General features: G+C 36.2%; 2 protein-coding genes across 8 annotated transcripts in view; one reads left to right on the top strand and one right to left on the bottom strand.

The window, feature by feature from the left end:
• Window positions 1-20,041, top strand: part of LOC101736967 (extracellular sulfatase SULF-1 homolog) — a 103,891-nt gene extending 83,850 nt beyond the window's left edge. The window contains exons 4-17 of one of the 2 annotated variants that reach the window (XM_038015670.2): window positions 710-861; window positions 2,104-2,273; window positions 11,868-12,006; window positions 12,413-12,600; window positions 13,556-13,720; window positions 14,201-14,378; window positions 14,574-14,739; window positions 14,858-15,009; window positions 15,597-17,017; window positions 17,191-17,305; window positions 17,542-17,761; window positions 18,370-18,501; window positions 18,589-18,664; window positions 19,308-20,041. In XM_038015670.2, coding sequence (XP_037871598.1) covers window positions 710-861; window positions 2,104-2,273; window positions 11,868-12,006; window positions 12,413-12,600; window positions 13,556-13,720; window positions 14,201-14,378; window positions 14,574-14,739; window positions 14,858-15,009; window positions 15,597-17,017; window positions 17,191-17,305; window positions 17,542-17,761; window positions 18,370-18,501; window positions 18,589-18,664; window positions 19,308-19,389 — 3,356 coding nt within the window. In that variant the 3' untranslated portion in view covers window positions 19,390-20,041. Of the gene's footprint in view, window positions 1-709; window positions 862-2,103; window positions 2,274-11,867; window positions 12,007-12,412; window positions 12,601-13,555; window positions 13,721-14,200; window positions 14,379-14,573; window positions 14,740-14,857; window positions 15,010-15,575; window positions 17,018-17,190; window positions 17,306-17,541; window positions 17,762-18,369; window positions 18,502-18,588; window positions 18,665-19,307 lie in introns of both variants that reach the window. The other variant, XM_012689081.4, reaches the window with a different exon arrangement.
• A 3,298-nt stretch (window positions 20,042-23,339) lies between these two features.
• LOC101737099 (MRN complex-interacting protein) lies at window positions 23,340-25,657 on the bottom strand. Of its 6 annotated transcripts, none has more exons than XM_062672650.1 (3): window positions 25,580-25,657; window positions 24,618-24,734; window positions 23,340-24,291 (listed from the first exon to the last, which is right to left on the bottom strand). In XM_062672650.1, the coding sequence occupies exons 2-3, from the start codon at window positions 24,666-24,668 to the stop codon at window positions 23,491-23,493; spliced, it is 852 nt and encodes a 283-aa protein (XP_062528634.1). In that variant the 5' UTR covers window positions 24,669-24,734; window positions 25,580-25,657; the 3' UTR covers window positions 23,340-23,490. The 6 variants fall into 6 exon arrangements, with proteins under 6 accessions (XP_062528634.1, XP_062528636.1, XP_062528637.1 ...); XM_062672652.1 differs by lacking the exon at window positions 25,580-25,657 and adding an exon at window positions 25,123-25,257; XM_062672653.1 differs by lacking the exon at window positions 25,580-25,657 and adding an exon at window positions 24,910-25,152.
• Between the last annotated feature and the right edge of the window lie 2,113 nt (window positions 25,658-27,770).

Genomic DNA, 27,770 nt, shown 5'->3' with positions numbered 1-27,770 from the left:
TTACAGTATTGGTGCTGTAGTGCATTTCTATTTATTTAGTTACTACTATGGTAGGACAAGGTAGGGCATATTATAAGAGAGCACGGGTAGGTGCCCCTATATCGATTATTTCATTCTTGAAGTAGTCGCGCCTTTCATCTTGAGAGGTTGTCTATCCGTTATGATTTCTATGTAGCACTTAACCTTAGGTAAACTGTGAGATCGTTCATGTAAAGAAGAAGAAAAAAAACAAATATCTATTAGCGGAATCGGACTGTTGAATATGGAACATCTGTTCCACAATTATCATTCCTAGAATTGCTACAAATATTATGTGTGTTGGTAACAAAAAGGATACACACCCCAAAAATCGAATATATTTTAAAAATATGCTGACTCCGACAAGGGCCGAGACCCAGAAATTTCTTTTGTAATTTCTTTCGATTAGATCGTTAGTAACCAAATGAATTATTTACGTTGAATGTGTTAATTCTCATTGAATTAAAATCGAGCTTTTAATATCCAATACTGTTTAGAAATTATTGCATAAACAGATCTCAGATCAAACATACTTCGATATTCTCTGAAGACAAGTGAGTAGTACATAACAATTTATTGCAAGTCAATTTCGAACTGTTATAAATTGTTAATTTCCCTCGAAGAAAATCGAAAAAGAGAATCGATCTCCACGAACAATGCGTTCTCATCAAGTTCCAACGATTGTCCACAGGTTATTTCGGCAAGTATTTAAACAAGTACAACGGCTCTTACATACCGCCGGGCTGGCGCGAGTGGGGAGGCCTCATAATGAACTCTAAGTATTATAACTACAGTATCAACATGAACGGGAAGAAAATCAAGCACGGAGACAATTATCACAGGGTGAGTATAGTTGTATTATTAAAGCGTTATTTTTTTGAAGTACCATTAGGGTATTACAGAAAATTAAAATGTATTTGCAATGAATGTTTTCATCTGTTAAACAAATAAAATGGTGTACACAGTTAAACAAGTTAGTAACTAAAGACATATGAACATTTGAAAAAATACGCGACGTAACAGAAATTGGTATTGATGTTGAAACTGTAACTGTTTTATATTAAGTCATCTCGCGTTTTTTATTGTTTAAAGATTAAATCGTAGAAGAGATAAGAGATTAAACAGTAAAAGTAGTTGTTTACGACTCGCGAAAATCACAGAAAGTACTACTTAGTATTGATGCAAAATTTTCTGCAAAATAATTCATGCAAAAAAATTGCTGGATAGTTTTACTAAGAGCGTATTGCTCTAACTTAAACATTGTTGAAGATTCACAACAATTCATTTTAAGATATAATGAACTTTTTAGGCTGTTTCAGCCGAGAAATCTATATAAAAGTCGACATGTGTTTCCCTATAGACACCAAGACGGATGGACAGATTTTGAAGTAGTTTTTAGAGAATATACAGATTGGCCTTAAAGGGTGATTCTGTTAGTCGGCGTTCGAGTCGAAATCAAATCAAAGATCAAAGCAAATCGGATCCTTTTTGACTAGGTATCCTTAAATTCATGGCTAACTGACAAAAAGTGAATAATGGGATACATTTTTAAATTTTACTAGCTGACCCGGCAGACTTCGTAATGCTTCAATCGATAAATAAAAGACCTAAACTTTTGTATAAAATAAACTTAAAATAAACATAAGGAATCCGTCCGACGGGGGACACATCAAAGGAAAAACAAAATTGTTATTTTTATTGAATTCCGAGCATTTTCATATTTATCTACCTTTTAAGCCTTCTCTGGACTTCCACAAATAATTCAAGACCAAAATTAGCCAAATCGGTCCAGCTGCTCTCAAGTTTTAGCGAGACTAACGAACAGCAATTAATTTTTATTTATATAGATTTACGTTTTAGTCTGATGTAACCGTATCTAGCACCAGAATAAACAATCCTCAATCAATCATAAGATACTTGGGTTGTGTTAATAATTGTTTTTATTTATTTGTTTTTTTATTTCCTTACGGCCCACCTGATGGTAAGCGGTTACCGTCGCTAATGGACCTCAGCAATGCCAGGGGCAGAGCCAAGCCGCTGCCTGCCAAAGAAGTGACATTCCATTATATTGTTACTTGTTTTCAGGATTATTATCCGGATCTGATAGCGAATGATTCGATAGCATTCCTTCGAGCATCCAAACGTCGTTTTACAAGGAAACCTGTTTTGCTGGTGATGTCGTTCCCGGCGCCACATGGACCCGAAGACTCCGCGCCGCAGTATTCCCATCTTTTCTTCAACGTAACAACACATCAGTATGTACCACAATCGTTAATCTTATACCTTTAAATGAGCAATTCTTGTGTGTGTATATACTTATATACTTATTTAAAATAAATAAAAATCTATTGCAAATAACATTTCTATTGCAATAGATTTTTACTTATTTACAAAAGCTTCCTTAGAGCTTTAAGCATAAATACGGTCATTTTGTTTGTTAAAATGTTGCTCAATTGTAATATAATTCTCATCCGTAAACAAAAATTTTCTACCTCCCTTTGCGTACCGCTTTAGTAGTTGTTTCGATTTTACCACGCTATACTCTTTTAAATTATCAGTTAAGAAATGACCAGTACGTCTCTTATAGGCTGCAAGTCCTAAGTCATCTTTTAAAATACGCGACATGGTTCTAGGTGCTATCTTCATCTCCCGAGATAAAATCTTTTGCTTTCGGACAGGATTTCTTCGAATTCTTTCCCTTACTGCTTTGACCACCTTTTTCGTACGAACACTACGTGAACAGCCAGATCTTTTTCTGTCACAAACAGAGGAGGTCTCGTTGCACCTAACCAAACCAAACATTTTACTAATACCAAGCGTATGGAGAGTTTTAAAAATTGCATTTGTGCAATTGTAACAGTATTTATGGCCAGGCTAAGTATATATATATATATATATATATATATATATATATATATATATATATATATATATATATATATATATATATATAATCTGAATCTCGGAAACGGCTCCAACGATTTTCATAAAATTTAGTATACAGAGGATTTCGGGGGCGATAAATCGATCTGGCTACGATTTATTTTCAGAAAATGTTGTTTTATTCGTGTTTTTAATAATCAACTTTATCGATAATCAACTTTATGACTCTTCCCGACATCTATTGGGGAATAATAATACTATTTTTCTTAATTGAGAGCAACTAACTGCTTTAAATACACAACAAGATGGCGTTATCAAAAAAAAAAACCGAGCAAAGTTCGGTCATCATCTAGTCACACATTATTAGGTAGCCCGCTGAGTTTCTGGCCGAATCTTCTCAGCGGGTTGCGATTCCGATCCGGTAGTAGATTCATTCGCGAAGCAATTGCTCTTGAGTTGTTAGGTCTCCTTCGGAGGCGCTCGGGTAGTTGTTGGCAAATCCCACCCCTCCTGGCTGAGCCTTTGCTCGCCCACCTGTCCTGGTGAAACTGGAAAGGCTTTCGGGCCACTAGTAATCTTTCAATCATTAACAAAAAAAACATTATTAGGTAGCTCTTTCTATTCATGCACGGATATCAGATAATGAAATTAGAATCCCAAGGAATTAATAATTTATTTCTCAAAAAGTCGACTCAATAAATATTTAAGAGCGCATAAACTTAATCCAAAAAAAAACATTGTTAGCTTTGAGATTTTAAATTGATAGTGAAAATTACTCCAGTTAATTAATACAAGATAATTATATTAATAATACAAGAGAATGAATACAAATCAATTTAGAAGTCGTCGTGGCCTAAAAGATAAGACGTCCGATGCATTCGTGTTGAAGCGATGCACCGGTGTTCGAATCTCGCAGGCGGGTACCAATTTTTCTAATGAAATACGTACTCAACAAATGTTCACGATTGACTTCCACCGTGAAGGAATAACATCGTGTAATAAAAGTGAAACCCGCAAAATTATAATTTGCGTAATTACTGGTGGTAGGACCTGTTGTGAGTCCGCGCGGGTAGGTACCACCGCCCTGCCTATTTCTGCCATGAAGCAGTAATGCGTTTCGGTTTGAAGGGTGGGGCAGCCGTTGTAACTATACTGAGACCTTACAACTTCTTATATCTCAAGGTGGGTGGCGCATTTATGTTGTAGATGTCTATGAGCTCCAGTAACCACTTAACACCAGGTGGGCTGTGAGCTCGTCCACACATCTATGCAATAAAAAAAAGACAATAAAAATTCGAACGATATCAAATTTACCTGTAACATTTTCTCAGAGTCAAGTTTGAATAGCTGTTTGAAACGTTGAATCATTAAATCTACAAGAATGAAACCGCGCGTCCTCTAAATGTTTCCACAAAAACACTAATTGCTGCAGCGTTTTCGCGACCGACTCGGCCCCGTCTTGCTCCTCTTTAAATATTTAAGGAGTTGACCGGGTTTTTGAGGTACCCATAATGGTTCACAGCAAACATAGCTTCGGCATTGCTGCTGTGGATTTCGCGTTTCAATTATTTTAATAGAAGATGATGATTTGAATGAAACTGTTCAAATAGGGTTTTAAAATTTGGGGATTGTTAATAAATACATAATCTCGAAATTCTATCTTTGGACTTTTAAAATATTCGCTCATCTGTCTATTGTATTCCATATACAATAAATATTAAATAAGCTAAAACCACTCAGTTACCTCCTCAATATTTTTACTACAGATGCACAAAAAGAAATCATTGAAATTCCTTTAATTAAAATTAATGAAAAATCTTTCAATTTTATCTCGATATGTCAGATTACTCTAACCACAAAACAGCTTACATAAGTTCGTTGTCAAATAATCAATTGCTCAGTAGATAGATAACCACGTACAGGCTCCAAATATGCTCCAGTAAATCCATGTACCACATTTTTGTCGTTGAGAATTCTCCTAAATTTTTAAATGTTCTTACGGCCAGCACTGCGCCCTAAAAATGTGTCTACACTCCACCCGTTGAACGTTTATAATCCCAGTTGTGAAGTTTTAAATTTTAGCGTTCTAAATTTTAAGGACGGTTTTGTTGTTTCTTTCGTAGCTTTCATGAGTTATGACGTCCTACGCCGCGCTAGTTAATTCTGTGGAGAATTTATAAAAAGTGAAAATAAAAAGATAACTGGATACTAGTCAGCTTATCACTGTTAAAAAACGCTACAAAATATTATAGGTTTTCGACTTTGGCAGAGTAAAATTCTTCCAGGAAAGAAAATAACGAAAATGTTTTTGTCTTCCTTCAATTTCATCTTCAATCGTACAGATGCGTTCTATTGTGCTCATGCCACGAATCTTTGGCAAAGTCCTTATTGTCGGGACGCTCTTTGAATATTTCACAGGCCTTTTCAAATTGGAAACTTTTCATAGTAGGTGTCCTCCTGTAGACTTACGAAGCAAGATAAGCACGTGTCATCTCCGTCGCTCGATTCACCAAGAAATGTAGCATTAGAGGTACAATCAACGTCAAACGTGTTTTTGTTTTCAATAAACAAAATGTTACTGTTGATAAGTTAAATAATTAGTAATATAATGTTTTTTTTATTGCTTAGATGGGTGGACGAGCTCACATCCCACCTGGTGTTAAGTGGTTACTGGAGCCCATAGATATCTACAGCGTAAATGCGCCACCCATCTCGAGATATAAGTTCTAAGGTCTCAAGTATAGTTACTCAAGTATAGTCAGATTTGTTTTTCAACAGCGCAAATAATTATAGAACTAACATAGTTTTTAGATTTGATTTAATATTAACAACACTGGCTAAGTTACAAATGATACCAAACTTATATTTTCATCACTTAGTTGGTTTCTCACAAATTTATTTTGAGTTGTATTTCTTCTTCTTATGGATGTAATTAAAACACGGTTTGTTTATTTCTTGATCGGGCCGAGTTCGCTTGAAAACATCGACGTTTGACCTCGGATTCGTGATTTATGAGATTGTAATTGCTTCCAAACAAAATATTAAGAAGTAATCGTTTAGATTCTGTAGTAAAAAAAAATGTTTTTCTTAACTTCTATTGATTTTTGTGTATCTATCTATAATTTTCTTTGATTGATATCTGATTTCTAAAAGGTTTTTTAATAAAAACCGATATCTTATTGTTGTGAGTTTCGCTTGAAAGAGAGCCCCTAAGCAAATCGTCCCATTTCAACAAAAGGTCACAAAAATATTTTATAATTTTAACAGAAATTAAAGTTACAATTTGACACTTTTTGATCTGTACAGTATAGATAAGGCCGGCTAAGCTTTGTTGTTTTCATTTTGAATCAGATCTTGACAAATTCATGGGTTTTAATATTTATACGCGAAACCCTAATTCTTTTTTAAAGTAATCAGTGTTACTTTTTATAACATTACGTATCAGTTTTCAATTTTCGTGCCATCAAAATAGGTAGACATTTCAGATACGAATATACAGACATATAAAGAAGAATTTAAATAATGTATATATTATTATCATAGATATTGTAATAATACTTTATTTATTATACTTGGGTCGTTTATTATCAAAGGTGGCAATCTGTGCATTTGGACAAAAAAATGTTATTGATATGTCAATACAGATTGATTTGAATATAATCGTCTCCTTCAAAGAATACGGTTCAAAACCTGCATTAAATAAAGGTTAATAGTTAACCTGTTATTTATCTAAGATGTCGTTCCGAAGAGTTTTGTGACTGCCAATGGAATACAAAGTCAATAATTCGTTTTTCTGATTTACCAATAATTATCCAAAAGTCAGATTGCCGGCTTTGATAATAGTCGACTCACTTAGCGTATATACTTTCACATGCAAGACATTACAAATTTTATTTATTTGTATAAATTCCTTCTCATCTCATATTCGTTTTGCATATTGAATATGGTGACAGAGGTTCACAAACTTCGGACATTTGACAAGGCATGTTGCTGATTAATTTCCATCTTTCTCCATATATTATGTAAGTTAGGAAAATACCGATTGAATCGAGTCAAGTATGTGTTTGTGATAAATGAAATATTAGAGTTTGAAATCTTTCGAATCCCGCTTGCAGTCAGGATCTGTCTATATTTAAGCACTTCAATGACATCTGGATCTGTGTTTACTTGATTTATCGGTTGAGGAATGTATAAATTTTTTTTAAATCTTAATAATACAAAACCGACAACAAAACGATTGCAGATGCCAGTTGCCATGTGCGGTTAAGTAAATGAAATTGTGAACTTTCGAATTTGAAATATTATAGGTATTTTGTGGACCTTTTTTTGTTTTTTATAGCTTAGATGGGTGGACTAGCTCAGGGCCCACCTGATGTTAAGTGGTTACAGGAGCCCATAGACATCTATAACGTAAATACAGCCACCTACCTTGAGACATAAATTCTAAGGTCTCAGTTCTTACAGAACAACCCCATCCTTCAAACCGAAACGCATTACTACTTCACCGTAGAAATAGGCAGGGTGGTAACCTACCCGTGCGGACACACAAGATGTCCTACCAACAGTAGTTACGCAAATTATAATTTTGCGGGTTTGATTTTTATTTCACGATTTTAATCCTTCACCGTGGAAGTCAATTGTGAACAATTGTTAAGTACGTACCTATTTCATTTAAAAAAATTGGTACCCGCCTGCAGGTTCGAACACAGATGCATCACTTAAAACGATTGCACCGGGCGTGTTAGTTATCCTTTAGCCCAAGACGACTTGCAAAATATCAAAAAAACATTAAGTATTTATGTTTGTCCTAGAGAAACTGAATAACTTATTCTGTCTATGTAAAGGTGTTATTTCCTACATGCTTTCACTGACTAAGATTTATTTACAAAGTAGCTTAACATGTGATGAAGAAACATTAGGTATGCCTTGTTGGTTTGTGGTTATTGAGTCTCATAGGACCCGGATTAGGTTCTTTGAAGGAAGTTTCTTAGTTTCTTTCTTAGGAAGTCATGTTTTTTTTTATTTTTATGGCTTACGTGTGTGGACGAGCTCACAGCCCACCTGGTGTTAAGTGGTTACTGGAGCCCATGGACATCTACAACGTAAATGCGCCACACACCTTGAGATATAAGTTCTAAGGTCTCAGTATAGTTACAACGGCTGCCCCACCCTTCAAACCGAAACGCATTACTGCTTCACGGCAGAAATAGGCGGGGTGGTGGTACCTACCCGCACGGACTCACTTAAAGTCCTACCACCAGTAAATGTTCTTTGTGAAATATATTTGGCTCTGGACAGCGGGTTGGTTCCATGTTCGTTCTGACTTCTTCAACGTCGATAAAAAGGCACCGTCACGTGGGCTGTATGCTCACCCATCTACAGTGACAAGAAATAAAAATGTTGTTTCCGGTATCCACAATATGACTACTATGACTTCATACTGCCTGGAGCCACTGCGGTCACCCACAGTGCGTTTCCAGAGGTCTTTTTTGCCACGTACCATCCGGCTATGGAATGAGCTCCCCTCCATGATGTTTCCCGAGCGCTATGACATGTCCTTCTTCAAACGAGGCTTGTGGAGAGTATTAAGCGATAGGCAGCGGCTTGGCTCTGCCCCTGGCATTGCTGAAGTCCATGGGCGACGGTAACCACACACCATCAGGTGGGCCGTATGCTCGTCTGCCTACAAGGGCAATAAAAAAAAAATGAAGCAAATCGTAGCTGCGGTACGTTGAATCTTTGAAATCTAGAAAGTAGATTTGATTGTTGTAGTGTTTTTCGCAGTTTTGGTTAAAGTTACGTAAGAATGTCCAACGGATCATTGACCCGGTTAATGAGATTTTTCTTACCATGAAACCTAATGCTGTCACCGAACACAATCATACAAACATACTTACAACTTCCTTATCCGCTAAAATTTGAAAGGAATTCGATATTCGAATTAATTCGAAGGAGTTTTCAATATATCGTTTTTTTTGTAACGGAATCTATTCGGAACTTCCAAAATAAGAATGTTCTAATAAACATTTCTACTGATGAAGGTTTCACATATAATCCTTGTCGTATCTTTTATCAGTTAGAACCTTACAAAGCACAGATGGATACCATACAAAAATCATGTATGATATACCTAAGCTACCTGTTTGCTCGTGTGAATAGAGAAACACGAGTGAGCAAGCAGACTTTGGAAAAATGTAGATTTAAAATAGCTTTGAGTAAAAATTCACTATTGAAATGCCAGTAAATAGCAGCAAAAACATTTAATATCATAGAATCCTTTGACGGTGCTTCTCCGTCTGCCAGATATCGCTTTTAGCAATGAAATATCGCTCCTTGTACTTTTTTCGTGTTTTTGTTCTGGTTATATTTTTATACAGCAAACCTTATTCAATCGATAAATCAATAAAATATATCATTTGAAATTGTAAAAAAAATTATTTAATAATGCGTCAAAAAACTAAATAGCTCGGCCGTGTCTCAGGAATCACCAATGTTCAAGCAGGCTCGGGTATCACTGAAAGCATTACAAAAACGCACACACTGCACACACATAACACGCGCGCACACACACACACACAGACACACATACGCATACACATACCAACACGCACACACATACCAACACGCACACACACACACACCCCGCACACACACACCGCACGCACACACCGCACACACATACACGCACACACACGCACACACACACACCGCACACACACACGCGCGCGTGGATACACACACACACATGCACACACACACACACATGCACACACAGGCACACACACATGCACACACACACACCCACGCGCGCGCACACACACACACACGCGCGCGCGTGCACACGACACACACCAACCAACAAGAATATTGAATAGGCAGTTCAGTCGTAACAACATAATTAAAATCAAGTTGACAGTTTAACATTAACGATCTAACCTTTTGTATTCGAGTGGTAGGTACACTTTATTTCGTTTTGGTTGCTTATATGTATTTATTATCTGTTGTGTTTTATTCGACTTCTGCAGTCACACAAAAACTGGTCCCGATCGTTCAGTTGTTGTTTGAAAGCAACGCCGCCGCGCTGCTGTTTGATATAAATAAACGATATCTCTACACCACCCTTTGCTATTGATTGCTTATTTGCTATTGTTAAATACCAGTGAAAAGTTTCTTAACTAAACGTACTTAAAGATCGAAATTGGTTTTTAATAATTACTACTCTTACGATATAACCTCGCGCATAGAAGTAATATGCTATTAACAATATGATATTATTACTTTAAGACCTGGCGTATTTTATTGTCGGACGATATTTTGCCTACAGATTTTAAGTTGAGTTACGAATGTTGTTCATTGCTCAGACTACTATTGTAGTGAATGTCAAGTCTGTCAGATTTTGACGACATATTTTTCACTAATTCAGAGCGTGTGCTATAGAAAAATGATGATCAAAGTTACATACCGAGGGATGAAAACCTATCTGGTTTAACCGACATTTTTGCAACTTTATAGGAGAGCCATTTAAAGTTTAAATATTTGGAAAAAATATCATAACAAAAAACTTTTTCAGCTATTTGAATCCAGTAAACTTAATTGATGTTCAATTAAAAACATCGAACTGTGTTGATGCGAATCACTACATAGTATAAAACAAAGTCACTTTCTCTGTCCCTATATCTGTCTGTCCCTATGTATGCTTAAATCTTTAAAACTATGCAACGGATTTTGATGCGGTTTTTTTTAATAGATAGAGGAAGATTTATAATGTTTATATGTATAATAACATCCATTAAATAGTGGAAAAATCAATAATAAATTATAGTTTCCGAAGCGAAGCGAGGGCGGGTCGCTAGTACCAAATAAACGCACCTTTAATTACATAAAATAAATGTCGCGTATTAAGCGAAATATCGCTTAAACCAAATATCCTTCCAGCCTTCGATAACATAGATAGATAAAGGATCACTAAACCGCAATTCGCTTTCAACAACGGTGCGGTATCGTGACCGAAACAAAAATGGAAATGAGTCAATTTGGTTCGGCCGCACAAAAAAAGCTTCGCCGACAGGCGTTTTTGCTTTTTCGTTGTTTTGATATTCTCGTCGCTTCATCCCTAATACAAGACGCATTCATTCACCGGTGCTTTGCGACAAGCCGGCGCCGGTAACCGGAGTCGATCTCAGTTCGATCGCAATTTAAATATTCAGCCGATTGGCGTACTGTGTGGTCGCGACGCGAAACCCGCCCCGGGCGACCGCCAACAGACATGAATTAAAAAAATATATACATTCATTGAAAGCTAATCGACATTAAAATGTTTGTAAAACTTTTTGTAAGCCTTCCTTAATATCATGATCACTGCGGTCGGTAATAGAATGGTAAGCATGCACGATCTCATTGGAAGGCCAAGCAATTATCTTTTTATTTCATAATTTACGAAGGCCGGATGACCGTTATGTTTTCAATACTGATATGCAAAACAGTTTTCAGTTAGCTTTTGAATATAGGTCGTAATAAAACGAATTATGGATTATATTTTTCAATAAAATCGAAGAAACCTAAACCTCTAAGTCGATCACTCTCTAACTAAAAGATAGAACAATTTCAAATAATTCGATCGCAATTCGAATTTTCCCTCGTAAAATTTATTGTAAAATATCAGGTATTGGGTCCCACCACCAGGTTTTACTGGTGGTAGGACCTCTTGAGAGTCCGCGCGGGTAGGTACCACCACCCTGCCGTGGAGCAGTAGCAGAGTGCGTTTTGGTTTGGAAGGGCGGGGCAGCCGTTGTAACTATACCTGAGACATTAGAACTTATGTCTCAAGGTGGGTGGCGCATTTACGTTGTAGATGTCTATGGACTCCAGTAACCACTTAACATCGGGTGGGCTGTGAGCTCGTCCACCCATCTAAGAAATAAAAAATATAAAAAATATTGGAGGGTGAAAGTTTATATTTTCCACAGCACTCCAACGTATGATATGGCTCCGAATCCTGATAAGCAATGGATTCTTCGCGTCACCGACAAGATGAAGCCCATACATCGTCAATTTACCGACTTGCTCATGACCAAGAGGTTGCAGACATTGCAAAGTGTTGACATGGTAAGGAACAAGCTATACTGATTAATCGGTGACTAAATTTATGTGCTGGTAAAGTAAAGTACGCATAAATCAAGCAAGGCTTCTTAGGTGTATTTTACTGAAAGTACCCGTTGATTTATGTAATTACTAGTAGGCTTAGTGAGATGAATAGTTTATTTTGCCAATGCAGATTTTTAATGGCGTAAAATTTAATAGTTTATTTGTATATACATATATCGTACATACATATTGTATAAATGAAAATCGACACTAAAATACTTTTTACGGCTGTCACAATCTTATTGGCCATATCTGAGCTTTTATTTTGCGGAAAATTGAAAAAAAAACACAAACAAACAATATTTTCGTTCGCCCTCATATAAATTTATGTACATAAATCACACAGGATGTATTTTTATTTTGTTAGGCAGTAGAACGAGTGTACCAAGAATTGAAATCACTAGGGGAACTGGATAACACTTATTTGGTGTACACTTCGGACCACGGATACCATTTGGGCCAGTTCGGGCTGGTAAAAGGCAAGAGTTTCCCGTTTGAGTTCGACATCAGAGTTCCCTTCCTAGTTCGAGGACCAGGAGTCGAGCCTGGCACGGTGTAAGTGTTTAAATTTTTTTATCGTTAAAATGAGTGGACGAGCTCACGGTCCATCCGGTGTTAACTGGTCACTGGAGCGCATAGATATAAATGCTATAAATGCAGCCATCCACCTTGAGACATGAGTTCCAAATCTCAGTTTTTCAATACAACGGCTGCTGCACCTTTCAAACCGAAATACGTTACTGCTTTATGACAAAAATAGGCAGGACGGTGGTACCTACTCGTGCGGACTCACAAGACGCCTTAACACCAGTATTTTTATAAAGCTGATTTTCTATACTCGGGACAAATAATAAGTCGGTTTGTGGAATTGATGTTATATTTTATTTGTAGTCCGACAATAATAATGTGAAAAAAAATTTAAAATGATAAACAAGGCGCCAAAGTCGTGAGTGAAAAATGCACAGAAAATAAGTTTAAAAAATGAACATAAACGTCATTATGTCTTTCTCTTCGCGCTGTGTAGATCTTGAACACCGGGTAATGTTTTCTGTGTAATAAATTGAATTTGCGGTATTTCGTTTTTAAATATATTTTACATTGCTGCATTATTCAATGCTGGTTACGGATTCGAAGAATCTAAATTCTGTCTTCCTTGTGATTATTTACTGTCACCCAGGAATATCGATCACAATGTTAACGCTGCCGCCCCCATCTGGAGAAACAAGGGCGAGGCTTTAAGCCGTAGATGCTAACGATACGCCACACCACCAGTAGATGTTGGCATTGGCATTATACTCAATGAACGCTGCATCAATTTTTCGGTGAATATCTTAGTCGCTTTTTACGAAGCGCTAGGGAAGATATGGGGCGGATTCGATACACCGTCTCTAATATTGCAATATTGATTCATACAACGCAGATAATAAACATTAGCATCGGTTAATAGTCATAAAAAAATCTCCTTATAGAAAGGGAAAGTTCAATTTGATGAGTTTATAAAATTATCCAGGGTCGACGATATAGTATTGAACATAGATCTGGCACCAACGTTCCTCGATATGGGTGGAGTAGAAGCACCCGCTCACATGGATGGAAGGTCCTTACTGCCGTTACTGCAGCCGAGGAGACGTCGTCAACAGATGTCTTATTGGCCTGATACTTTCCTTGTAGAAAGGTGAGAACATGCATATGAAAATTGCAATGTTAACTTCGAACCACAATAAAATTTTGTATCTTGGCTTTGTTAAGCGAGGAATTGTATTGTGTAATTTAATACCTTAGCTGTTTGTTAGTCGGTCTACTAATGCATTATAATGTACAATAATGATCCGACCTGGGTTCGATTTCCGGTGTCAGAGTCTGATATATATTTGGTATCCATGGTATTGGCGTACTTGTTCGTGTTTTGTATGTATTTCCAACATTTATAACAAAGGACTTAACAGTGCGATGTTTGAAGAAAGTGATTAACATAACTGTCTTTCTAAAAGTCTTATATTTGAAATTAATTTCTTATTGAGTTATATTTTTTTAACTTAGGTATAGTAAAGCAAAGTCTATTAAAATACATATAGCCTGGTTCTTTCGTACGTATTTCTTTTTACCCCATTTTAAATTAACATAATTTCCTACTTTAAGTAACGTTCGTTTGCAGTTCCGGACGTCGTGACATTCTGGGAATGGGCCACCGCTCTCGAGAGAACAAATACAGCCTTGAAATGAATGGGTATCCTGGGACTACATTGCAGCCTCAAGCATCTTCCGAAAGCGCAGACTTCGAGGAAGAGACTGACGATGACGACTTCTTGACCCTCGATGACGATGATGATGCGGTACTCAACGATTCTATAATATATTACGATTTTAATAATATTTGTGAATTAAACGTCGGTATGGTAGAAGGAAGATCGCTATAGATTTATTTAAAAAAAAACATCAAGGAAGTAATTGCGAAAATTTGTTTTCCTCACGTTCCTCGTTCACGTTGAGTTCGATATAAAAATCGACGTCATTATTCGTATTTTCAGGAGAGCGCTGAATTTGATACTTTAGAAAAGCAGAAGTCTTCGGAGCCACTTATCACAAACGAAAGTCACAATCCAATTTTAGAGGCCACTCTGGAAAAAGCTCTCGACGCTGGAGATATCCTAAATACTCAGCCATACATGATGATGTCGTCCAAAGATTTTTTGCGTGAGTATCAAATGATGCAATTCGTTTCTATTTCTAATAACACGCACAAAAGTTTCCACAAGATGATAGTAAGCCCTTTCATATTAGATTTTTGACCGTATTTTAACTGTGATTTCAGAGTCCAGCAATGCAACTATATTTGACACTAAAACAACACGATTAGCAGTTGATTGCTCCAAAGCTGAGCTCCGTGCCCCTTGCGCCGCCGGCAGAAAATGGAAATGCGTTCTAGTCAATGGCAGATGGCGTAAACACAAATGCAGATATGACGTATGTATTTTCACATCATAAAAGTTTTTTTTTTTTGTTGAAGTTGTACTTCTTTAAGCGCCTTATGAAAAATTGATGAGAGTGAAATTTTACGATGCGCGCGCACCGTGACACAAAATTAACAGAATGAAGTTGCCCACTAAATCGCTCATTACAATACGGCCGACGTAACTTGACGAGTCTGAATATAGCCGCAGGTGAATTTTCGCGCATGTACACTCGTAAAAAAAGTGTTATTAGCATTTATTTTTAAGTAATATAAATGACAAAATTATTATTTAATATAAGTCATACTAAATATTATTAAATTATTAACGTTAAATATTTATTATTAATTATTTAATATTTAAAAAAAAACATAAAATAAAGTATAACTTCTTACGCGCGTACATAAGTACACGCACCCTTTTTTTATTGCCCTTGTAGGCAGACGAGCATATGACCCACCTGATAGTTAGTGGTTACCGTCGCTCATGGACTTCAGCAATGCCAGGGGCAGAGCCAAGCCGCTGCCTACGTAATTTTATAGTACAGAACTAGTATTGATGTTTAACAATCAATTTCAGAATGAATACACTATTCCACAGCCGAAGATGAGTACAAAGAAATGTGCTTGTTTCACACCCAGTGGGCTTGTTTATACCAGACTGGAAACTGATGGCAATATTGCAAGACGACCTAGTGATATAACCAAGGAGAGTAATATAACCAGATTACGCAGATCTATCAGTAATGATGTTTTCGAACCGAATACTGTTGAAACTATTCTCAAAGAGAATCCAAGCATAGGACATTTAAGTTTCAAAACTGAACCAATCAATGAGCTAGAAAACAAAAACATGCAAGATAAAATTGATAAACTAATTAAAGAAACGCAAGCTTTTATAGAAGCTTACGAAAAAACCAAAGACAATTTAGATCATAAAAGGGTCAAACGACGAGCACGACAGTGGAACCAACATAACGGAAAAAAGCATAAGAACGATGCACTGCTTAACACAAATGAATCGTCACTTGAATGTAAAATAGAAAAAGATGGAAGGGTTAACTGTTCGCAAATTATCTATAATGATTTGAAAGCTTGGCAAACGAATAGATTAAGTTTAGAAGACCAAATAAGACAGTTGCGTACCAAGCTTGAGGATTTAAAAGAGATCAAACGACACTTAAAAATTACTAAGCCAATAACTGAAATACACACTTTGAATACGCCTGAAATAAGTAGTCATATACACAATAAGACAGCTATCTATGAACAAACTTCTAAGGAACACCTGAAAAAAACCAGAATGCACAAACTGAAAACAAAACAGAAAAACAATACATTAATCGATAAAAAAATGAGACAGTCGAACGAATATGTTTTCCCTACAGTACACGCCAAAGCTAAAGACGTCTTTGATATTCAATTACAAAATGAATCTAAACTTGACGAATCCACTCATACATATATGAATATAGGTGAAGGTGTGCCTCTAAAAGAGAACTTGACAAGTATTTATGACACAGAGCTGCCAAAACCTCAGGTTACTACGATAATTATCGATGGAAAATACCAACAGCCTAATAATTTAGACAAAGTTGGTACAGTATCACTTGGTATTGTACCTACTACGGAAATCGTAACTACGACTGCTTCCTCAAAAATTTTCGATACAACGAGCAACAAAAAGGTTTCTGAAGAATACACAACAGAAAAGGATACAACGTACTTTACTCAAACGGTGAATTACTACAGTTCAAGTATCGATAAAATATTGAGGTCTACAGAGGCTTTACACACTGTAACAACAACAACTGCCAAACCAATGGAAAACGCGACCCACACTGCTTTAAATTTAGGGCCAACGAGATTCGACGTATCGGAATACGAACAAAGAAACATGAATAAAGGAACTTCTAAAAGCATTGATATTTTGGAAAAGCCGCCCGATGTCTTTCAAAGAAGGTTGCATCCACTCTTCATTGAAAATGAGGACAAACACGTATGTTATTGTGAGGAAAATAGGTGAGTATTAATTATTTAAAAAAAATATTAAAAGTATTAAGTATCAAGTATTAAAAATTACTAAAAACATTATTCAATTTATTAATAGTATTTAAAAATAAGAAATATATATTTATAGGTTTTAGTTATATTATTTTTGTTTTTGTTTCCTTATATTTAACATTCTACTACAGGAAATTAAAAGGACCCGGTCAGAGCTATATGGAGGCAGCCCAGAGAGCGAGAGAAGAACAAAGAAAACGTAAAGCCCAGTTGCTTCAAAAGAAACTGCGGAAAGCCAAAAAAAGGGTAAATTCCCTAAACTCATAGTAATTTAGACCTTTCCAGTTATATACCATTATTATTATTACTTTTCTTTACTTTTTTTTTCTCAGCAGACGCTGGTACGTATTTATTATTTACGAGCCTTAGCCAAATAAATAATAAGGAATAAATATATTTAATGTCCGTTAGTTGAGTTTTCTTCTTTTTCTACAAACTTATTATTATTAAATTTATTATTATTATTATTATTTATATTTTAGGCAGAATTGGAAAAACTATGTGAATCTGAGAGAATGAATTGTTATCGTCACGACAATGACCATTGGCGCACGGCGCCGCTCTGGACCGCGGGACCATTTTGCTTCTGCATGAGCACTTCTAACAACACGTACAATTGCGTTAGGACTATTAACGCCACACATAATTTGTTGTACTGCGAATTCATAACTGGACTCGTTACTTACTACAATCTAAGAATAGGTATGTTCTTTTTAGAATTTTAAGTTAGTGAGACCCGGTCACGCTGCATTATGAGTAACGCTAAATGTATGATATACATGAATTTGTTGAATCTAAGACTAGAAGCACGTCTGCAATTATAATATTAGTCAATTTTACTTTGTCTATAATCTTGACGCAAATGCAAGGAAGCAAATTAATAAAGTTTGTTTGCAATTGGATGAATGGTACGACAGCATGTAGCATACGAAGAAAAAACGATAATAATTTTGATCACCACAAGCACCGGTCACCGTCCTCGTCGAACCCGTCGCTTGCGACGAAGGCCTCGACGAGCGAATTAACCCACAGACACTGCCCACTGAGTTTTTCGCCGGATCTTTTCAGTGGGTCGCATTTCCGATCCGGTGGTAGATTCTGCGAAACACTGCTCTTGCTAGGGTCAGTTTTAGCAACACTCCGGTTCAAGCCCCGTGAACTCACCTACACACGTTAGGGTAAAGCTGAAATAGCCTCTCAAGGCTATCAGCATAGGTAGGAAAAAAATAATTGATTTGTATAAATTCAATTTTAAAAGAGGTAATAATTATTAACTTTCTAAGCAATGACAAATTTAAATTTGTTTCTAGATCCGTTCGAAACTCAAAACAGGGTTAAACATTTGACGGCTTCCGAAAGGGAATATTTCCACAATCAGCTGCAACAACTTCTCAGCTGTCGTGGGCCTTCATGTCGAAGATTTTCGCATTCGAATACTCACGGTAAGCTCAAAAACAAATATTAAATATATATTTTTGTCTACACCATTAAATTTAGGTACTTTGTAATGATATTTTTTTCATGTTTAGGAAGCCACGAAGAATCCGTCAAAGGTTTCGAAAACAACTACCTTCACAGAGGCGAGCCCATCGGATATAGCGAAAGGTATTTTGATAGTAGAAATAGAGTCTTCAAAACAATAAAGTAAAGGTCCTTCATCTGAAATTTGTTGGTTGAGCACATAAGCAAACTGCATAAGCAAACATTGAAATATTTAGGTGAAATTTTCTATAAAAAACAAATAGTACCTATTGAAGTTGCATTTCATTACAATAACAGCTAATCTATTTATGTCGGTAAAACAATAATACATGATACACACAATACCGCCCTATAATATAGTGTATAGAAAGTAGGAAGTTACATTCAAGTACACTTACTCCGGAAATAATCATGAAGCCAAAGCGATTTTTAACAATCATTAAGCAAGACGATATGAAGACTATCAGTTCACTTATTTCTTCCGTTTTGATTGGCATATTTATAATTTCCCACTGCAAGTCAGGAACTTTATGGGAGCGTCATTCCATTTAATTGAAAACTAGGTAAATTGTCACTAAAAACGTCACGTAGACTTAGATGAGATCGTCAATAAACCCAGATTTCTAAAATCTGGGTTTTTACTAGCAGTCTTATTTATTTCCTTCCTCCTCCTCCCCTTATTCAGTCTGACGTCAAGGCGAGGGAGCTCAATAGCATACAAGTATATTATGAAAATGTATTAAAAATGTTTTTGTATTATATTCAGATCATGGCGTTGGAACAGTTACAGTCGACGATACGCTAGAGCTCGTGAATTGCATCGACGAAGACACATGATGTCCTATTAAGCTGTACGGAAAATACGAAAGGACAATTTACAAGAGCTGCTAATTTTCTGCAAAGAACACTTCGGTGACATGGTCGAGTTGACGATATACGAAGTGCTGACTGCGTATTATTGATTTAAAGAATCCGTAGAGTTGAGAAAACATTGAGAACTATTTATTAGTGTTCTCAAAATTTCATCGTAAACATAGATTTTGCTAATCGTGACTCTGAACGTGACTAGAATTTTAATAGTAATCGTGTATTTATAAGCATGCATCGAATATAGTAGGGCTTCCTGTAATGGGCATACCGAATGTAATGGTAGCCAAAATGGTATATTTCCGTTTTTTTTTTGAGTTTGAAATGATTATATTAAAACTGCCTTTCATGCCTATTGTCAGTTTTTAGAAATAGAGCGATTAATTATCTAAGTATAATCAAACAGTAGTGTCACTTGATATTTAGCTTTAAATCATGTTCTGATTATAATATAATCCTTTACAATTTTCAAAGTTACTTGATGTTTTTTGTAGGGTTTATGCCGTATTTATTATTAGTATTTCCAGTAGTTTATTAGCTATCTTTCAGATTTATCGAAGTGATATGAAACAGTTGCTATTGTGATGATTAAATGTGTGTATCAATTTATTGTAATATGAAAAATGAGTTCCACTCTGGTGTTTTATTTGCCTCTTTTTCTATTTAATTACTAGCTGACCCGGCAGACTTCGTAGTGTCTCAATCGAGAAATAAAAGACGTAAGCTTTTGTATAAAATAAACTTTAAACAAACAAAAGGAATTCGTCCGACGGGGGCACATCAAAGGAAAAACAAAATTGTTATTTTTATTTAATTCCGAACATTTTCATATTTGTCTAACCTTTGAAACCTTCTCTGGACCTCCACAAATAATTCAAGACCAAAATTAGCCAAATCGGTCCAGCCGTTCTCGAGTTTTAGCGAGACTAATGCCCGTATCTTTAGACGTTTCGTAAAATAGCCCTCCACTCTTAACTCATCCGATGACGCTCGAGAATTCCCTCCAAACTTACTCGAGTTTGGTATTTTTAGTCGACCATTACAATATTCCTCAACTGTTCTCGAGTGAGGTAATAATGATGAAAATTTGATCAAGCTAGCATCAAACCCATAGAGTTCTGTAGTCTATGGTCATTGTTTAATGTCAAAGTCAAGCTGCCGCTGTCTGTTTGACACTAGATGAACTTGTTTGATGTTTTTGTTGCTGTGTTATTCGTAAATATGTGTGCGTGCGGTAAATCTGAAAGTGTATTATTTATTTTCTAACCTATTATTATTTTAGATTTCGGATCCGGCTTTGTATTTTTACTCGCCGCTTGATTTTGGTTGCATCGTGTTGTTGAAGTGCTTTTCCACAACCACCAGTTTATTATTATATAAATAAAACTTATAATCGCATTGACTTTATTTATCAGGTAGTAAGCAAAATATGTCTCATAGGTAGGTAAATAAAATAAAGAGTTTCAAATGTGTAACCTCGAACTATTTACTTTATTAATAAATATTATCAAAGTTAAATTATCAAAATATGTGGGAATCATGCACAGATCCAGGCCATTGCACAACAATATCATATATTTCCATTTGCGGTCCACATACTATTAGGACATTGATAGAAAACCAGCCTTGAGGAACGTTCAAGGTACGTCGCGACGTACCTTGACTTGACAGTTCGCTTACTTCACTCCGGTTAGGAAAATTTTCCAAGGACGTTTGAGTGGAGTTTATTTTTACGACTAATCATACCAAAACGCGCGTTGGAGGTTGAGTCGAGTCGAGTTAAGCTCGTGTAAACGACTAAAGATACGGGTGTAAGTCTACGGGCACGAAACTTGCGATGGCCAAACGATGGCGGCAGCGGGGCGACGGCGATGTATTCAAAAGCATTGCGCAGTATGGGGACGGGCACGAAACGGGCGATGGCGGAGCGGGGCGATCGAGCGATGTACGGGCGATGATGGGGCGACGGCGACGCGGAAGCGACGAGAACAAACTAATTTGGTTTCGTCGCTTGCGCGGGTACACAGTGTTGTGTTGAATTATTATTTTAGTAATGGAAATTGATAATGAGGAATTTATAATTTAATAAAGAATTTAAAATTTCATTGAATGACACCTTAGCTCGTAATAAAGCGTAGAAAATTCTCCCCAATTGCGTCTTCGTTGATTTATTGGATGAACACCATCTCTAAGTAATAATAATTCCCACATTAGGGGACTAGGCTTCAATAGTTCTTTTCGAAGTAAACTCATGGTTCGCACAACACTGTATGAGCGCGACTGCTCGCCAGCTTGTTTCGTGCCCGCGCGAGATATCGCTGCCTACCCGCCCCGTGTCGCGTCGCCTCGCTGCCGCCATCGCTCAGCCATCGCAAGTTTCGTGCCCGTAGACTAACGAACAGCAATTCATTTTTATATATACAGATGTTTTTTTAATTTAACTAACAAGAACAATTAAAAAATTGTAAATTCAACGGATAGGGAGACGAAAACTCGTATGACGCGTGTCGGCGACAAAGATGCTAAGCGTACTGACGCGACAGGGCGATCGCGGGAAGGTGAGCGAGGAGCGGGCGGAGCACCGCATTCCAGCGAGGTGCAAACTTTTTAGCTCAACTGAATTTTATTTCAAAAATATGAAAATCTATTTTCTAATTCAGCAATTTCTATTTATTTATTGATTAGTGTTTTTTGTTTGCACTAATTTGTATCTTTTTAATTATGTTGCCTAAAAAAATACGAGTAATTAATGAATAAATAGTTCCGTAATGCCGCACTAACAGCTCACAACATTAATTAATGATGTGGAGTGAACACTACAAACGAACACACGATTCGTTATTAGTTTGAACGGTTCCAACATGGATATTGTAATAAAAAAATGAACCACGTGGTCTCCCGGAAACTACGATAGTGGAGGCTGACGATTTGCCTATGAGTGAACACCAGCTTTCAACATTAGCATCAAAACAATCTTTGTTTATAAATATGCATCAAAATGCCAAGGTAAAAAAAGATAAGAGTGCCGCACGAAATGAATGATCGCTAGCGCGACGAAAGCCTAAGGTATGTCTTGCGTTCAGTCTCCTCCCGGTGATGGTCACGGGTCAACCTGAAGGGGTCGAGGCTGCGCCGCACGCCACCGTCACTCTAGCGTGCTGGCACCAGAAGAATGTGACAACGCGGTCCGCATTGCCGTCGTCGCTGTCATCGCCGAACATACTGTGGAAGAGCAACCCAGTCGGCGGTGTATCGCGTTCTGACCCGGCAGGCTGGTCAGCGGAGTATCCCGGAACACCAGCGGCATCGCCCGGGCGGCCTGGTAGGGCCACCGTACCGCGGAGACCGGTGTCATTGGTCATCGACTATCCGTCGGTCGGGCGTCCTAAGGGTGGCGCCACGATAGTTGATGACCACGGGAACCCCCTTACTCTGACCGGGTTCTGACCCCGGACGGAGATCTGGCGTCGGGTATAAGAGTGCAGGGGAGTCGTTTAGTGCGGAAGGGCCCTAAAAATATCCTTGGGTCCACGGTCTGCTCCCAACATCTGCAGATCGTCAAGATCCACATAACAGACTTCATAGGAGTTTAAACTCCCAGCCCGAAAAAAAACCTTGCATTGCCAGACATACAAGCGAAAGAATTTTGTATGGTATTTGCACTGGCAAATAAAATATTCTTCTTGATAACAGTAACTAGTCATCCTGTTAGTTAGACCCTAGTTCAACACTTAAGCAATTTCCCAAGCGAAAATTACCTCTAAAAATGTCAAGACCACCAATTGGTGATCAATTGTTTTAATTAATCACAGCACACACTTAATCTTATATAGGGCCAGGCAAACACACTATGAAGTTTAGTGGCTTAAGATTAAGTGAGCTGTAGAGAACTCTCTACTTTGCCTTGCCTTCAAATTGAATAAGACTGTGATATAATTAAGTATTTGCCTTAGTAATTCTGCTTAGTATTTCATAATTCTGCCTAGTACTTATACTAGGCAGATTTATGGACATACTGTTTAATTAGGTCTTAAGTCTTTAATTATAACTAATTTTAAACATAACATTCTCATGAATACAATTCAAATATCAAGTATGGTATCTAAATCAGACTCTTCGGTTATTGAAAATTCCATTGTTTTTCTTTGGTTTAAAGTATGCTTTGAGTCTTCTATTTTAAAGAGATTTTCATTATTTTCAATGAATTGTTTCCATTTTGATTCTTTAACTTGACTTTTAGCATTATTCAGCTTATTTCTTTTTACAATCTCTAAAGAATTACAGAATTTCTTGCATTGGCTTATTTTCAGATTTGTGTCTTTTAATATGCAACTGTCATTGAAAAGCTCAGTTCCTTGACATTCCAGTTCATTATCACTATTTATTCTTTCTGCAGAGTCTTCAGTAGGAGTAATGTTTTTTTTATTTATTGTATCTAAAGGATCATTAAAGTTTGTGTTTCCATCTTTAGGGTCGCAAAATTCATTGCCTAGATTAATTGTAATCTGTTTTTTGTTTTTATTTTTATAGTGATTCTTCGTCTTTTTACGCTTATTAGGTAATTCTGGATCAGGATAGTTATTATCATCTGTTCCTTCATAAATATTTTCAATTTCATTATTTGTAGTAAAATCTGTCCATTTACTCTTCTTTTCAATGTTTTTATTTGAAACTTCTGTTATTTCAGTCTCAGTATTTTCATCTATACTTTCATTTGGCGATGTAGAATCATAGAGTTCATCAATCACACCTCGAATCCCATTCAATTTCTGAACATGTATGCGGCAGTCCTTGCTAGTGCCAAGACCATAATGCCTTTTAATAGACTGCTTCTCACCACAAAGTTTACATTTCCATTTATTTGACTTTTTACCTTGATGAACCTGAAAATTGTAACAGTTCAACAAATCTTATTTTGAACCTTAAAAGTGCAGACACGTTATAATAATTCGAGAGTCAATCATATAGTAGTCACTAACTAACTGTCATAACTTCTGGTCTCGGGGGTGTGGTAGCTATCATAGAATAGAAGACCTAAATTACGATAGCATTTACTGGGTGAGCTAGCTTAAGCAAGTTCCGAACAACAACCTTTTGCCATAAAAACTAATCATTTTTCTAATAAAATATGGTTATGCCATTATTTGAAAACAAATAAATTAAATAATGTGATACGGCACTAATCTTATACGTAATTGCTTATACTTACTTGAAACACCGAACACTTATAGCATCGTAAAACTTGAAACAATTGTGGCATTTTTTCGTTGCAGAATAAAATAGTGGATGTTATTCTACAAATATGCTGACTTCGTGTGTTCGATTCCTGATTAATAAGTAGTTAAATTTGTTACTACAAAATTGTAGGGAGTGAAAAATTATATGGATGAAATGAGGTGAAGTTTATTTATTTGAGGCTGCAATCAATCGGGATGAAATTAAATGAAAAGAAACGGGTGGAATGAGGTGAAGAAATATCGTCTCAGTAAAATGAAATTTACTGCGACTTTTTCAGTGAACTTTTTGGAAGATCCCGAGAAGTTACGTCCAGCGGGGTTGTTTTATTTTCTCATATTTAATTTTGTGCTCTTTCACAAATACTAAACTGTTAATAAACCACTGTTATTACATATTTAAACCTGATGAAATACTAAATTCTTATCTATTATGTGTATTACTTATAATCACTAAATTAACAGAATAAAACAATTTACACAATTTTGCACCTCGCGCTCCAGTCAAAAAGCTTAAAATTAAATGTAATTATAAACGTATAAACGTTCAATAATTAGTTAGGCAAAGGGAACATTACTCAATGTTTTGCAGAAAAGCCGAAGTCATATCTGTTGGATGATTTGAAACCAAAAATCTCAGTGAAATGTCGAAAACATAGGTACCTACTGAAAGTTCAACTAAGTAGTCACAATGCTTTTTGTTGAATTATTTTGCTTGATCTTGTGAAACGGGGGAGATTTCCTTATCCAAATGAAATTCATGAAGAGTATGAAAAGAGAGCTTAGTGGTAAAATTAGTATAAATGCAAAGCAGAAATGCTCATTGGCAAGTCATTAGCTTTCTTTTTATTTAAATGGGAATGGAAAACTTTTTTTGTAGAAAATTCTTAAATAATTTGAAGGATGGCGTTATGGCAATCTTTAATAAAAATTTAACCTCAATTCCGCTTGGCTTATTACACTTTACTCATAGCCATTATGTTTATATTATAATTAAAACCAGCTTAGCTGCTGCAATACCATCCTTAATGATAATCTATGTCGAATAATAATTTAAATGTAATTCGGGACTTTTTGGCGGGAACGCGAGGAGTGAAGTTGTGTGATTTGTTTTATTTTGTCTATTTAGTGTTTCTTCAGGTTTAAATGTGTAAAAACGGTGGTTTATTAACTGTTTAATACCTGTGAAAGTGCACAAATGTGCGAAAATGAAACAAAGCCGCTGAACGTAACTTCTCGAGATCCTCCAAAAAGTCCACTGAAAAGATCTTAGTAAATGACCACCATTTTACTCAGATTATATTTCATCTCATCTCATTTCATTTAATTTCATCCCAGTTGATTAATGTCTCAAATTAGTCATCTTCATTTCATTTCACTCCATATCATTTTTCATAAAAATAAGAATATAAATTAAAATAAGACATGACTTAAAGGTCTTAGTTACCAGGTCATAAAAGCCCTTAAAAAAAATGTAATTCGGACTTTTGGCGGGAACGCGATATGGAAGGTAGAGGTATGTAAGGAGAACTGTCTCATTTAAGAGAGAAGCTTGTAAAAGTGTCCCACATAGATTATACACTTAATATATGTGTCCCACTTTCAGCACTAAATAACAGTTCAAAAATCCTCCAGAATGGGGCTAGCATAGGCATAGGGTATATGAATTGAGCAGTTTTTAACTGATTGAAGTATGCTGAGTTAGGAAATTTACTATATTTAATGACTAGAGTAGTTAGTGACAGTGTAATATACAAGACCTCACATAATTTCGTCAATATAACCTAAAATTTGCTGTGGTAAAACGTAGAGACATCGATTGCATTTTCTTGTCAGCTTTATATAAAATACTTTTTGTAATTTTGTAGTCCTTACAGTTCTTTTGCCCTTTTTTATTTCTCTATCTTATTCTAATAACTAATTTCAGCGCCGTTTTTAATATTTACCCGGTTGCTACTGTAGCGGCACCCTTATTTAGCAGATTTTAACGGACACTTCTTTAAACAGAGAGACAGACGGTTCTCTTTACCTCTGCCCTGCATAGAACGCGAGGAGTGAAGTTGTGTGATTTGTTTTATTTTGTCTATTTAGTGCTTCTGCAGATTTAAATGTGTAATAACGGTGGTTTATTAACTGTTTATTATCTGTGAAAGTGCACAAGTGTGGGAAAACGAATCAAAGACGCTCGACGTAACTTCTCGGGATCCTCCAAAAAGTCCACTGAAAAATTCTCAGTAAATGACCACTTGAAATTATACTTCATCCTATATCATCTCATCTAATTTCATTTAATTTCATCCCTGTTGATTAATGTCTCAAATTAATCATCTTCATTTTATTTCATTTCATTTCACTCCATAATATCATCTTCATATCTATATATAAAAATGAATTGCTGTTCGTTAGTCTCGCTAAAACTCGAGAATGGCTGGACTTTGGCTTATTTAGGTTTTGAATTATTTGTCGAAGTCCAGAGAAGGTTTAAAAGGTGAGTAAATATGAAAATGCTCGGAATTATATAAAAACAAACAATTTTGTTTTTTCTTTGATGTGTCCCCCGTACTTCGATCAACAATAGTAACTACATATATAAGTATATACTAGTTACAAATACAAACAGATACAAAACTTGATGTCTTTTATTTATCGACTGAGGCACTATGAAGTTAGCCGGGTCAGCTAGTTTTTCATAAAAATAAGAATATAAATTAAAATGAGACATGACCTAATAAAGGTCTTAGTTACCAGATCGTAAAATCCCTAAAAAAAAATGTAATTTTGTGTGAAGTGTGTTGTTTTTTTTTTTTACTGCTTAGATATGTGGACGAGCTCACAGCCCACCTGGTGTTAAGTGGTTACTGGAGCCCATAGATATCTACAACGCAAATGCGCCACACACCTTAAGATACAGTTCTAAGGTCTCAGTATAGTCACAACGGCTGCCCCACCCTTCAAGCCGAAACACATTACTGCTTCACGGCAGAAATAGGCGGGGCGGTGGTACCTACCCGTGCGGACTCACAAGAGATCCTACCACCAGTAAAAATGTATCAATATAACGCTAACTACCTTAAAGTGCTTTCACGTTACTAGGTTTCTTGATCTCTCTTTAAGGCTAGCTTTAGAAA

This window comes from Bombyx mori, chromosome 15, assembly GCF_030269925.1.
Source record: "Bombyx mori chromosome 15, ASM3026992v2".
In the NCBI taxonomy this organism is placed as follows: domain Eukaryota; kingdom Metazoa; phylum Arthropoda; class Insecta; order Lepidoptera; family Bombycidae; genus Bombyx; species Bombyx mori.
Note: the sequence above shows the minus strand (reverse complement) of the source record. Positions and strands in the feature narration are given on the sequence as shown.

Bases quoted from the DNA above. Each gene is read 5' to 3' on its own strand.
- LOC101737099 (XM_062672650.1), bottom strand. From the start codon at position 24,668: ATGCCACAATTGTTTCAAGTTTTACGATGCTATAAGTGTTCGGTGTTT. The intron at 24,292-24,617 runs GTAAGTATAAGC...TACAATTTTCAG, and splicing joins ATAAGTGTTCGGTGTTTCAA to GTTCATCAAGGTAAAAAGTC.